Here is a 13,976-nt window from a genome sequence, read left to right on the forward strand (position 1 = left end):
CACTAAGTCCCCGGCTGGGGCGTCTTAGGTGCCTGTTGATCGCCGGCCAGGGATCTCCCCCGGGGCGCCTGGGTGGGCATATGAAGCTGCTGGCCAGTGGCCTAGAAAAGCTGTGGTCTCAGCACCCAAGTACTCCAGACAGCCTTTCTGGTCGTCTTGTGTGTCTTTCTCCCAAGGCTCAAGCCACACCCCACCTGCTCCCGAAGCCTTTTCTGTCCTTCCCTGCCCTCAGAGAGGATGCCTCCTCTGAACTCAGAATCGCTGCTGAAAATCCCACTCGGGGATCCCGACTCTGATGGCTCGTGCTATCCTCCTCTCACTTCCCTGAGAACAGAGGCTGTGTACTCCCCACCCCCCTCTCTCTCTCTCTACCCTGGGCACCGCTGTGGGGCCTCTGCAGAGTAGCTGTCCAGTATAGTTTTGTTCAATGCTTGCAGACGGTGGGAACTGTTCCTATCTGCCTCCTACGGATGTCGATGCCAATAACAGCCCCCCGACTAGGGGACACCCCTGGGAAAATTAGGACGCTAGGGCTCTGTGGTCCCGGGGTGCACGGGGAAGCCAGGAGAGCTGTTCATCCGAGCCGAACTTCCGGAACCCTGTGGACAGTCAACTCACAACCGAAACCGACTGCCGGATTCGCGGGGCCCGGTGCAAAATGAAAACGATGGGGCCCTTTGTTAAAAAATTATTAGGAATTCCCAGACGGCCACAGCAGAGCGCTGCACGCAGCACGGGGGCCCTCTGTGCGCAGAGCCCCCCCCCCCCGCCCCCGCGTGACCGGTCCAGGTCACAAGTGCCCAAAGCCGGCCTTGCCCACACCCGGCTTCGCCCGCGTCGGGCCGGCCCGTCCCGCGGCGAGGCCGGCTGGCCGCCGAGTGCACTACCTGGGTGGCCTGCATGAGCTGGTGCCAGTGGCGGTCCCGGATGGCGGGGTTCTGCAGCTCGCTGACGGCACGCAGGGACGTGATGGTGTTCTTCACCATGTTGTCCAGCCCCACGAAGGCATCCCAAGCTTTTATCTCCTTGTCCAGGGACCTCACGTCCTTGGCAAACTTCTTACAGTCTGTGTCCATCTGTTCGACGTTAATATTTTTCCACTTGGTGGTCTTCCAGTTGTCGATGCTGGTGTTCACCTGAGGTGGGGACAGCTCACTGAAGGTTCGGGAAGACGGCCGGGTTACCTTCCTGCCGTGGCCCCCCGGGGAACAGCGAGGGTGGTCAGGTGGACAGATACAAGGGTGGCGGGGGCCGGGGCGGGGAGACGAGTTGTACGGATACAACTTAGAAGTCGGCAGTTAAGACAGATTTGGGCAGTGTCCTATGGTGGGCGTTATTGCTCTATTTTTTTTATAGTTTTTTTTTTTTTAATGTTTGTTTATTTTTGAGAGAACAAGAGACAGAGGGCAAACGGGGGGAAAGGGAGAGAGAGAGAGAGGGAGACACAGAATCCACAGCAGGCTCCAGGCTCCGAGCCGTCAGCACAGAGCCCGACGCGGGGCTCGAACACACGGACCTTGAGATCAAGACCTGAGCCGAAGTCGGACTCTTAACCCAAAGGCCCCTCTACTTAACAGGACCACCCGACGTGCTTCGACCAGGAAAACGTGAGTGATGCCTGGCACTTGGGGACAGAGGCACTTCACTGCCAGTGCTCAACTCCGAGTTCTGTCGCCTTGGCAATCACGGACGCGCGTGTGGCTACCTAGCCCGGATCTCTGAGCCGCCCCAGGGCTGCTTAGAACCAGCGCGTGGATTCGGCACGGAAGAGAAATACGCTTTTGCTGTTAACTACACAGAGCTGTCTTTCAGGGCTGTTTGTTAGTGCAGAGTAACCTGGCTTATACTGACTGATGACAACGTGTTAGAAGAAACTGGAAGACACAGAATGTTCCCCTGGGAAAAACCCTACCAACAGTGACGACAGAAGACCACAGATCTTCTGGGTCTGGGATGGGCTGAAAACGGATGCGTAGCTGGGATCGAAGGGACGAGATTATCGCACAGGCGCTTGAGGCAGGGAGGCCCGGGCGGGACAAGAGTACTTGTTACCGAACAGAGACAGGTGGGGGTGTTTATAAGAAACCTGCCTGGAAGCTATGCTCAGAGGCAAACCTCAATCACATCAGTGGCTCTTTCTGGAAGGTTTAAGCTTATTCTCTATCCTGTTTTCCTAGAAGCGTCCTGGCCAGTTCGGTCTGGAGAGCTGTCCCTGAAATACTCGGGCTGTAAACGCTTACTGTTCCCTCCCGGGCAACGTAGGCTCTAGTCTGTGCTGAGTGGTGTTTGTCGAGGGGAAGTGCGGCCACCCGTCCTCTCTGGCTTTACCGCTGCCTGCTGGGATGGACTTCCGACTCAAGAGACTCAAGTTCGGCTAAGTGTGGAAAGTAAGTATGTGTCCGCTCTTGTTAGGAGCGGTCGTAAGAGAGCCTGTGACTCCAGAGACGCCTCCCCCTGTGTAAGCACTGCGTGGGCTCAGTGCGGTCATCTTCAACATTGAACTCTGCCATCCTGACAGAGGAACTAAACGAGGAGACAGAGGGTGCTTCCGTACGGGGGCCCTATGTCACGCCGGGAGAGCAGTTCTCCCCAGATTAGCTCGTGGAGAAGATTCAGCTCCGTATAAAGGCGTGATGGTTTTCCCTCTCGCAGGGGAGGAGGATTTGACAAAGATCCTCAAGTTCGATCCCGAGAATGAGAGAGAAGGCTCACGCGTCTCTGCAAACGGGGGAGCTGGGAGGAGAGGTTGCAGGAGCCCCCAGGCGCTTGTGCGCTACCCTTCGAGAGGGGGTGCCTGCATCGGCCACGCCGTCGCATCCGAGCGGCAGGAGGATAGCGGGAGCACCTCGTCTGGGCGCTGGGGTGCAGTGGGGGTGCAGAGCCCCCTCCCCCCGACATCCGGGTGCTGGGCTGCGGCCGGTGCAGAGCCACCCGTCCCCCCGCCGCCCCGTCCTCGGGTCCCCGTGGCGCTGGCCTGCCCCGTCCACACCTGGTGCCTGCCATCCGCCTCACCATGACGATCATGTCCCAGAGCTCCTTCAGCAGGCAGACCTCCTTGTGACAAGCTTTGAGCTGCTTATAGTCTGGGACCGTGACTTCGAACAGGCTCCCGGACTTGCACAGGGAGTCCATGACGCTCTCCATGGACGCGATGCTCTTTTGTTGCTGGGGGGGGGGGGCGGTGAGGGAGGGGGTCAACAGCACCGTTGGTACTCAGTGCCGGCCTCCCTCTCGCCCTCCGCCACGTCCCGGGGCACCTTCTCGGGGTCGCCGCCAGCACCCTGCTGTGTCCCAGCCCCACGCGCCGACCATGGGGCAACGGTCGCTACCCTCCCCTCCTGCCTTCAGACGCCTGCTGCTTCTGATCGTGCGGGAAGGCGGTTTAGGCTCAAGGAATGAACGGACTCTATGCGAACTTCCTGAGACTTCCAGGCTTTCCTAATTTTCACGCTCTATTTTATTTATTTTTTACCTTATTAAGCATTACGTAGGTAATGCCTGATTGCTTTAAATATGACGGAAGCCTAGGCAAGAGGAGGAAGTCAAGAGTCACCCCAAACCAGGAGAGCGAGAGTGGGCGCTTCCGTGTCGAGTACGCGCGTTGTCTGCGCGGGCGTGAAGGTGGGCTCCCCGTGCGTGCGGGCGGCTCCAAGAGGCCTTTCGCACGCACACACCCGGTTACTAGACAAGCTCACGCGGGATCCCCCTGCAGAATCAGCCCAGGTCCCTCAGGCTCCAGGAGACGCTGGGCGCCTCCCCACTGGGCTCGGGGACGTGACCCTGCAGAACGGGGACCATCTTGGGGACCATCTTGGGGAACGGCAGCCCCGAAGCTGCGTGGGGAGAGCAGAGGCTGGGGGAGGGCACGCACGGGTGACCCTGAAGGTCACATGCACTTGGGGTCTCTTGCGCTAAGTCCTGAGTGCCCCACACGCTCCCCCGCGGGAGGCCGCGGGACCCGAGCCCGAGTGGGTGGTCAGGCCCAGCCCCGTGGAATTTGCACGTTGGACGCTGGCCACGGATGAAACAGCGGAGACGGAGGGGGACGCAGTGAGAGGCTCGGGCACGGGACTCGGGGTCCGTGGGGACACCTGCGCACACGCACAGCCCCGAGGCCAGGCCCCTCGACGCCCACGAGTGACAGCCTGAGGAACGGCCGAGAGGCACCGGGGCCTCGACCGACGTACCTTATTCAGGGACTTGTAGGGGTCGGGGTCCGTGAAGGTGAACGGCGCTTCCTGCCGGAACTTCTCCCTGAACTCGTGCTGCTTGAGCTAAGGGAGGAGCAGCCGCGTCACCCTCCCCAGCCCGGCCACGTGGAGGGTGCGGGCCCGGCCCCCCGGGATGGCACCACCTCGAACTGCTGGCACCTCCGTCTCAGGATGTTGACCTCGTTGGCCTGGAGGGGCGCCACGTTCTGCTTCACCTGGATGGCCAGCTTCTTGGTGTTTGTCCACTGCTCGGGCAGCTCCTGCGGCAGATCGAGCCCAGGGGCCGTTTCTTTTTCCGTTGTTTCAAGAAACTTCCTATCGCGAAGTGTGACGGACTCACGGGGAATCGCCAAAGTAGTAGAGAGTCCTGTGTGCCTCCCCCAGCCTCCCCCCCGGGGCTGGCACCTCAAAGGCCGCGGTGCGACCCCCCACCCCAGGAAACCAGCATCGGCGCGTTTCCGGGAACCGGGTGGCAGACCTCGTCCGCTTTCACCCCGCGTTAACCCGATTCCACCGGCGCACGAGTGTGCACGCGATTTGTGCGGGAGCGTGTGTCGTCCTAAGCGATCTGAACCCACGTCTAGGTCCCTGTGACCACATCCTCAGCGCACACACACGGAACTGTCCTTTGCCGGGAAGAACTCGTCCTACGTGGTCTCTGTATCTGCCCCCAGCCCGTCCGTGGGCAACCACTAACCTTCTCCCCATTTCTAGAATCTTGCTAGTTTAAGCACGGCTTTAACGATCAGATGGATTTTTGTATTTTCAAAGTTCTCCAACCCTGAGCAACTATCGGACTTCTAATCGTAAGATGCTGAGGCCCTCCCCCTTCCACCCTGCCCTGCCACGGGGAGAGCCGGGCTGACCCGGGGCCTTCCGGGCTCTCGGGTTCCCAGAGCAGCCGCCCCCGTGCCCCTCTAGGAGGGAGCCGGCCCTGCCTCAGCCTCACGGCCCTGCCCCTCACCTCTGCGGGGCCTCCACTGACCCCGCTCTCCGTCCACTGTCCCCCGCACCCAGGGCGGACCGTCCTCGGGGGCAGGGGTGGGGTACAGGGGCATTTTTAATCCAACAGTTAAAGGGAGGCCCCACTGGCCCCACCCTGGAGGCCTCCTCAGTGTCCCTTCCTCTGTGGGGACATTCCACGGGGTTCCTGAATCCAGAGGGGAGGTTTATCGTGCAGGCCCCGCGTGAGGCCTTGTCCCTGTTCAGACAGCCTGCACCCCCACTGCAAGGCCCCCAGCAGTGGGTGGCCTCCCTCCCCTCTTCCCTGGAGGCACTCCTCCCCTCTTCCCTGCACACCCTCCTCCCCCCACCCTGCCCAGCACTGGGCGGCCTCCCTCCCCTCTTCCCTGCACACCCTCCTCCCCCCACCCTGCCCAGCAGTGGGCGGCCTCCCTCCCCTCTTCCCTGGACGCCCTCCTCCCCTCTTCCCTGCACACCCTCCTCCCCCTACCCTGCCCAGCACTGGGCGGCCTCCCTCCCCTCTTCCCTGGACGCCCTCCTCCCCTCTTCCCTGCACACCCTCCTCCCCTCTTCCCTGCACACCCTCCTCCCCCCACCCTGCCCAGCACTGGGCGGCCTCCCTCCCCTCTTCCCTGGACGCCCTCCTCCCCTCTTCCCTGCACACCCTCCTCCCCCCACCCTGCCCAGCACTGGGCGGCCTCCCTCCCCTCTTCCCTGGACGCCCTCCTCCCCTCTTCCCTGCACACCCTCCTCCCCTCTTCCCTGCACACCCTCCTACCCCCACCCTGCCCAGCACTGGGCGGCCTCCCTCCCCTCTTCCCTGGACGCCCTCCTCCCCTCTTCCCTGCACGGCGCGGCACCTGGCCACTGTCTACCTGCAGCTTGACATGCGTCTCCTCCGGCATCTCCTCCCCGTAGGTCTTGAGCAGCTCAATGGTTTGCTTCAGGGGCTCAAACATGTTGTCAGTGGCCACCTGCCTCTCCTTGACCTTCATCAGATGCCCCATCACCTCCACGAGACCGTCATAATCCCCCTCCTTGAGGGGCTTCGTCAGGCCCATCCTGGCAACTTTCATGAAGGCCTCTAGGTCAGCCAGGCTGTTGAACGAGAGGGCCCGGTGACAGGCGCCCCCCTCCACGGGGAGGGTGAGGCCCACCGGAGGCGGCGGCCAGCCGCGAGGGCTCCCCCGTTGTGCTGCGGGGCCATGCTGAGCAAGGGAGAGATCCTGTCCGCCCCCCGACACCACCTTGACCCTCACCCTACGCCTTACCAGCCCCACTCAGACTGGCCTCCTGGGCAGAGCTCAGCCCTCCCGTACTCCGTCCCGGCCCCGTGCCCTCAAGGTCCTGACTGCCGCCTCTGGTCTCATGGGGCCGGTCCCCTGGTGACACTTCGGCCTGCTCTGCCCCACCCTCCAGGCTGCAGACCGTGCGTGCTCAATAAACAGGTGTCGAACGAAGCACAGGGTGTCCCTTCACAGCCGGTGACACCTTTCCGCTGGGACCCCCACCCCCACCCCTTGCTGGGGGCCCACTGGCCTCTAAGCCTGACCTCCAGCCGCCCCATGGCCCGGAGGAGCGCCCACCCGCACCACGGAAGCCTGTCTGTCCGGCTCTCCAGGGACGCGGCCCTCTGCAGGGTGGCGGGGGATGGGCTGCGGGGTCCCGGCGCCCACCTGTTGACGACGTGTTCGCTCAGGTGACGCTTGAACATGAAACCCCAGCGCTTGATGATGTTGAGCAGAGCCTGCTTGAAGGGGCGGCAGTCGCACTGCAGCCAGCCGTTGAACACCTTGGCGTTCTCACACTTGGACACCTCCTCGTACAGCTTCTCGTAGGAATCGATCTGGAAAGCGGGGCCCCGGCTCAGTCGGGCGGCCCCCACCCCCCTGCGGGGCACGGCTTCCCGTCCCGGCAGCCCCGGGTTCCCCGCAGCCCAGTGGCCCGTCCCCAGCTCAGGCAACCTGTCGGAAAGGGACGCCGTCAGGCAAGGCCAGCACGGCCTCTGCAGGACAGGCCAGAAGCCAACAGGTGAACGCGGTCAGGGCAGGCTCGGGGCACCCTACACTTGGCCCTCTTCGCGCGGCGTTCCATTCTCGGGGCTCTCACGCTCCGCCAGCTGCCCCCACCCCGTGCGGCGGCGTCGGCCCTGGTGCGCGTCTCCCCTGGGGGCGGGTCACTGCTGCTCACGGGCGACTCCCCGTCACCGCGCGCGCGGGCAACAGGTGGAGGTTTGCGTATTAACGGTTTTTCTCATGTTCCGTCTTCCTGCTCTGACACCTGCAGCCTTGCTGAGCCTGGTGGGACGGTCCCTCCCAAGGCTGGCAAATTCCCAGGGAAGGCCTCTCCCCAGGGAGCGTCTTTCTTATACCAACCAACCCAGCACCCACTCCCCAACCACCCTCTTCGCCCTCGGGGCCAACATTCCCCCGTCCTCAGCACCCCAGGGCCTGGTCCCCACAACGAGGCACCAGCCCTACACCGCGGAATCCACTGACGTGATTCCCACTAGCCGATCCTAGGTCCCCTTGCCCTGCCTCTCCCGAATATTCCTCCCAGGCTGTGAATCACACCTTCCCCTCTGTCCTTCTGCCTCCGGACCGACCCCAGTGCTGCCCCCCAGTGCTGCCCCCGTGGCCCTGTGGGGCGGGGCCTGCCTCCTCCTCCTGGAATCGGTGAGTCACAGACTCTTTTCCATGGCGATCATCTCCTGCTCGGCTGGAGTCACCAGACCCGAATAATAATAAAACCCGCATTTTGAAACCTTTCACCGGAGGTTTGAACGGAGCCCAGTGACCTCCTTCCCTGGGGTGGGTGGGGGAGGGGGTGATCCCAGGGGGCGAGGCTCACGCGCACCTGCTGTTGGAACTGGGCGAGGGTGGGCGGCGTCTTGGGGAGGGCCTCCTCGGCCCGGGTGTCCAAATCGTCCAGGGTGGCCGCCTGCCCGTAGATGAGGAAGTTCTTCATGAACTCCTGGGGGTCGTCCATCCACAGGTAGGAGTACCTCTCGAAGGAGTCCTGGTACTCCTCGGCCTCCTTCATGGCGCTGAGAACCAGGTTGGACAACTCCTCCCTCGTCTCTATGAGGTCCGACATGTCCTCGAGGTCTGCCTGGGAGCGGGCAGGAGACAAGCAGACCTGTGAGCGGTTTTGCCGGGGGTCACGGCGTGGAGGTCGTCTCTCCGCCCTGCAAGGAAGCTCCCTGCCGGCGGGAGCGTTGCTAACCTCTCACGGTGGGAAACAGAAATCTGACCACTTGCAATGTCCGCCCGTGAGGAGATCACGTCGAACGTGACTTTTGTCTGGAGGACCCCAGGGTGACTCACACACTGATTCATCCGCGCCGTGCACCTGCTGTGCGCCACACGAGGGGGTGGGCACGGGGGATCTAGACAGGGCTCGCACGGAGGGTGCAGGGGCGGGGTCAGACGTTCACCAAAGAATCCCAGACCCTGAGACTTGCCCTAACGTTCACCGGGTAGGAGGTGGGGGGAACGCTCCCTGCGGAAGTGACCGTTGTTCTGGCCCTTGCTGGATGGAGGGGGGGGCAAAAAGAGAAGCAGTGAGGCACAAGCAAAGGCCCTGTGCTGGAAGGACGCGGCCGTCTGAGGAACTAAAAGGAGTCCACCACGATGGCTAGAGTGGGCACCATGGGAGGCCTGTGCTGGACAGAACCTTCTGCGTTTCAAGCGACAGAAAACCCATTTTGTATTTTCGTAAATGTAATACGTAATAGGGGCGCCTGGGTGGCGCAGTCGGTTAAGCATCCGACTTCAGCCAGGTCACGATCTCGCGGTCCGTGAGTTCGAGCCCCGCGTCAGGCTCTGGGCTGATGGCTCGGAGCCTGGAGCCTGTTTCCGATTCTGTGTCTCCCTCTCTCTGCCCCTCCCCCGTTCATGCTCTGTCTCTCTCTGTCCCAAAAATAAATAAAAACATGGAAAAAAATTTAAAAAAAAAAGAATACGTAATAAATTTCGTATACATAATTTATTTACGAAATAAAATTACGAAATTTTATTTTCGTATCTTAAGATTCGCTGACATCTTCTAAAAAACTTTTTTCATATTTATTTTTGAGACAGAGACAGAAAATGAGCCGGGGAGGGGCAGAGAGAGAGGGAGACACAGAACCCAAAGCGGGTTCCAGGCTCCAAACTGTCAGCACAGAGTCTGACGCGGGGCGCGAACCCACAAATGGTGAGATCGTGACCTGAGCTGAGGTCGGACGCTTAACTGACTGAGCCGCCCAGGCGCCCCAAGATTCACTGACGTCTTGAAAAACCTTGCTGGCTGGGGAGACACCACCCTCCTGGGGACGAGCCAATTCTGAGCGAGACTAAGGGCTCAGGAGCAGGGAGCACACCCTTCATATGCAAACCATCCAGCCCTGGGTCTAGACACCCCCCTCCCCCCGCCCCCACCACCTCCTTTATCCCAAGCCAACACTCCTCCTATCCTAAGTGCCCCAGGGTCAGGTACCAGGTAACCGAGGTGACCCCTGGGCCTCAGAGAGTCACTGACGTCAGTGCAAACTGGCCAGTTCTGAGCTGTTTCCCTCACCAGCCTTGCCTCTCCTGCAGAAACCCCACGAAAGTCTCTGGCCTGGGCTATCCTCCTCATTCCTGCTTCTGCCTCCCGACTGCACCTGCTTGGATCCCTGCCACCCCTCGGGGCCCGCCAGGCCTCCCGTTTCTATGGGAACTGTGAGCAGCACTAACTTTCCTCTCAATGGCACCGGCCTCTCCACATCGCCACTCAGTCACCTCCGTAAGCTAAGATCCCACAGGTAGGAATGAGACCGGTGTGTGTGTGTGGGGGGGTGCAAGGCCTGGGGCGTGGCATGATCAGCAGGATCCTTGTCTGTCTTTGCTCTGTCCTCCTCCACGTGTGGCTTCCTCAGCAAATGAATCCCCTCAGAGCCCCACGGAGGCTGCAGGAGCTCCAGACTCGCATCCTGCCAGACTCCGGAGCTCACGGGGTCCCACGTCCATACCTGAGCGAATGTCTGGTGACACACTCTATTCTGGGCTCTGGAATAGCTTGCCGTGTGCACTTGGGCCGGGCTCATCCCCTTTCTGTGGCTCAGAAATCCTCAGGCCGTTTTCTTTGCCCGATACCGTCGGCCTGGAAATCCCCTCCTCACCCTTCAAGATTCCGTGCACACTCAGCTCCTCTGGGAAGCCGCCCTTGACCTTGCCACTTATCTCCTCTGTGTACCCACCTCACCGCACGCGTGCACAGCACACACGCTCACACACAGGTACACACACACGCACGTGTGCACACACACCTTCCTCCCTAACAGTACAGAGCTTCTTGTTGTAAATATCTGTTATTGCAAAGAATTCATGCCCGTTACCAAACTTCAAGCGGTGCTCACGTATATGAAATAAAAAACAACCTTGCACCCCCTGTCCCGCCCCGACCCCTCACCGTCCCCCATCCTTAACCCCATCCTGTTTCCAGAGGTAAGCACTCTTAACAGTCTGGAGTGTATCCACAGAAATACAGACTTCTGTTTGTGTCGACGAATGAAATCGTATTCTACGCGTTGTGCCACAACCTGATGAGCACTTAACAACCTGTCACCAGCCTCTTTCCACCCCTGGCTCATGTTTGGGACTCAGCTGGCTGTCCTTGTGCGGATGGGCCCGAATCTACTGGAATCTACTGGAGAGCTCCCTTCTTGGAGGGCATTTAGGTCTTTTCCAGTTGGGGTTTCCCTGTTATACAGACAACGCTCTGACAAACACGTCCTCAGACCTCCCTCCAGGGGGAGCCTAACTTCCTATGCATTTTTGCTCTGACTGGGTCTTGTTTCCAGGTGTTTAATGCATCGAGGGTCCGAGGATGTGCGAGCCAGGGAAGCGTGTTGGTCGAGATGCCCTAGCACTGAGGGACTCACAGGGTTAACCTCCAGAAGGGAGCGAACTACCAGCCCGCGGGGTAAGAGCACACTCTTGCCATCTTGGTGGGGCGGGGGCGCGTCGGGGAGGCGACCGGAACAGGGGAGCCGTAGGAGCCTCTGCAGGGGTGGAAGGGGGGGCCGGGTGAGGCCCGGACTGACCTTGTAGCTCATTCGGTTCTTGGCCAGCCGGGGGATGAGCTTGGCTGCAGTGTAGATGTCGTTGATCAGGCCCTCAATCAGCATCAGGAAGCCATAGTCGGGGCCCAACTCCAGGGACGGATTGAAGACCAGCCCGTCCTCGTCCAGCCGCATGAGGACCTCAAACAGCGGTGCCACGCTCCCCTGGAAGAGACCGTCCCGGGCTCAGTACCTCGAGCTCGGATGAACCGCTCCCAAGGTCCCAGTGTTCCCTCCGGGCACCACAGGGCTGCCCCGGGCCGGCCGGGAGCACTTGGGGGAGCACGCCTTCCCGGGCCCTTTGAGCTGCAGGGCCCAGAGCAGGCTGGAGCAGGGGACCCCCCACCGCCTCACTGCCAAGCCTGTGTCCGTCGCTCACCAGCTGCATGGCCTCCCAGGCTCCCCAAAAACAGAAAATGAGGATAATCTTGTGTAGAACAGAGACGCCAACTGTCCCCATCTCTTGAGGTTATTGTGAGGACTAAGTAAGTCAGTAACTCATGAAGCATGGGAGTGGTGGCCGGTGAGTGTGAGTGGCCCACAGTGCACGGTGGGCTGGGGGTGGGGGGGTGTCCCAGCTGGGCAGGACGGGCTTCGCTGCGCTCCAGAAAGCACAGCCCTCCCGCCTCTGGAGGCCCCTGGCTCTAGGTAGTTGTGCGGTGAAGCACCTTCGCCACAGAACTCATTGATGAACAGCTTTGCCATAAAAGATAAAAAAAAAAAAGAGAAGAAAAAATAGCCTGTTGGTGGTTTGTTCTCAGAGGTGTCTGCGTTTTTTATCACACGATATAAACCTCGGCTAGCCCTCGCCGTGGGTGCCAGGGGAGGTCAACCGCGGGTGTCAGCTTGATGGGAAACACGGTGGTGAACTTCCTGGGAGTGTGAAACAAGGCCGGGTAAAGCCAGACTCTCCTAGAAACGGAGAGCGCGCCAGTTACGACGCGTGACGGCATCAGCATTTTCCCTTATTTCCTGCAGAATGCTGGGTGCCTGTCAACCTACACGTGACGGTGTGCCAAGGGGACACGTCAGCGGAGACGCTTTCACGGGGCAAATACCATCAGTTACCAATTGGCACCCTAGTATTTGGAAAACGGATACCTCTCTTAAATGAAGGAAGCAATTTATTTATTTATTTATTTATTTAATGATTTTATTTTTGAGAGAGAGAGAGAGAGACAAAGCATGAGTGGGGTAGGGGCAGAGAGAGAGAGAGAGACAGACAGACAGACACACACACACACACACACACACACACACGCAGAATCCAAAGCAGGCTCCAGGCTCCGAGCCATCAGCACAGAGCCCGATGCGGGGCTCAAACTCACAGACCGTGAGATCATGACCTGAGCCAAAGCCGGACGCTCAACCGACTGAGCCACCCAGGCGCCCCAGAAGAAATTATTAATATGATTAGTTTTGTCCTGTTTCATGGGGGCCTTTTTAATGTCCCTCTTTTATCTTTCATGGCAAAATTGCCTTGTGGCCAATTAGCGAAGCAACTAAAACACCTGCTGTGGAATACCAGCCACCAGGTGGGGCGGCCTCAGCTGTGCCCCAGCAAGGATGGCCAGCCACTGGGCTTCCCGTTCATAAAGCACGTGTGCACCGCAACCCTGTCTGTTCCTGGATCCCCCTCGCGAGGCTGCATGGCTATGGGTGATGGCCTCATTTGTAAGGTGACCCGATGGAGGTTAGCCCCACACCAGCGATGCTCCCAGGATGGGCCAAGGCCCACGGGTGGCCATGAAATCCACTCCACGGCTGCTAGTGTTCTTCTAAACACAGTCCCACGATGGCCCTGTGGACGATTGACTTGAGAACCCAATACAACCAATGGATGGCGTCTACTGGCGTTTAAGTGAATTGCTAACTGGCACAAAAGGTCAGTTGCCACCCACTCAGATGACCAGGCTTTTCTAAAGCCTCTGACTCAGGGCTCTGCTCTTGCTGCTGGGCCACGTGCAAATATGGGGACTCCCTGGGACTTTTGGAGAAGGACATTTTGTCATCAGGGGATCGTCATGGTTTTGATGGTGACTAACTATAAATTACAGAACTTGCTGACATTTTGCATCACTGTGGGTTGCTTGGTGAACCTGAGTCGGTAGTAATGATGACGATCCATCAACAGAATTTGGGGTCTGTGATTGTCTGGTGACACCCGGCCTTTGAGACGTATGTGCTGGGCTCAAGCATGAACCATCCATCTCTGCAGCTGGTCCGAGGGCGCCTCGCTGTCCTTCCCACTGTCTTTCCGGTGGGTGCACTGGGTGGGCCGGGGGATCTTTGATCTTGCCCTACTAGCATATTCAATACCATTTGGGAACTACTGTAATGAAAAAGACACGGCTCGGGGAGGGCTGACCCACGGGGAAAACGATGGAGAACATTCCGGGATGAAATCAACCGGCACGTCCTCTTTGCCGACCTGCTTTACTCTCCCGCCCGCCCCGGGGAGGGTTGAGTCGGTTGGTAGCTGATGTTGCCGACAGGAGGGTACACCCTGCCCAATCCGTAAGACTAGGGGGCCGGCGGTGCCTGCTTTCCCTCACCTAGCAGCAAGGCAGGGCCTGGCCGATGTACGGTGACCAGATGCCCTGAGTGCTGGGGCCTGAAGAGGGTCCTGGCATGCAGGAATCTCAGTTTCAAGTCCAGGGTGAGGAGTTCCCCCTACGCAGGTTTTAAGGTCTGTTTACTTGTAACGTGATAGCCTG

At 59.9% G+C, this 13,976-nt stretch overlaps 1 protein-coding gene across 3 annotated transcripts in view; it reads right to left on the bottom strand.

Moving 5' to 3' along the window:
- The window catches only part of DNAH17 (dynein axonemal heavy chain 17), a 102,026-nt gene that overhangs the window by 59,849 nt on the left and 28,201 nt on the right, over nt 1-13,976 (bottom strand). For 2 of the 3 annotated variants that reach the window (XM_023244151.2, XM_045045262.1), the window contains exons 19-26: nt 11,242-11,424; nt 8,031-8,285; nt 6,851-7,020; nt 6,050-6,272; nt 4,355-4,471; nt 4,188-4,274; nt 3,013-3,165; nt 888-1,136 (exon numbers count right to left, since the gene is read on the bottom strand). In XM_023244151.2, coding sequence (XP_023099919.2) covers nt 888-1,136; nt 3,013-3,165; nt 4,188-4,274; nt 4,355-4,471; nt 6,050-6,272; nt 6,851-7,020; nt 8,031-8,285; nt 11,242-11,424 — 1,437 coding nt within the window. Of the gene's footprint in view, nt 1-887; nt 1,137-3,012; nt 3,166-4,187; nt 4,275-4,354; nt 4,527-6,049; nt 6,273-6,850; nt 7,021-8,030; nt 8,286-11,241; nt 11,425-13,976 lie in introns of those variants that run through there. The other variant, XM_045045263.1, reaches the window with a different exon arrangement.

This window comes from Felis catus, chromosome E1 (assembly GCF_018350175.1).
Source record: "Felis catus isolate Fca126 chromosome E1, F.catus_Fca126_mat1.0, whole genome shotgun sequence".
Classification (NCBI taxonomy): domain Eukaryota; kingdom Metazoa; phylum Chordata; class Mammalia; order Carnivora; family Felidae; genus Felis; species Felis catus.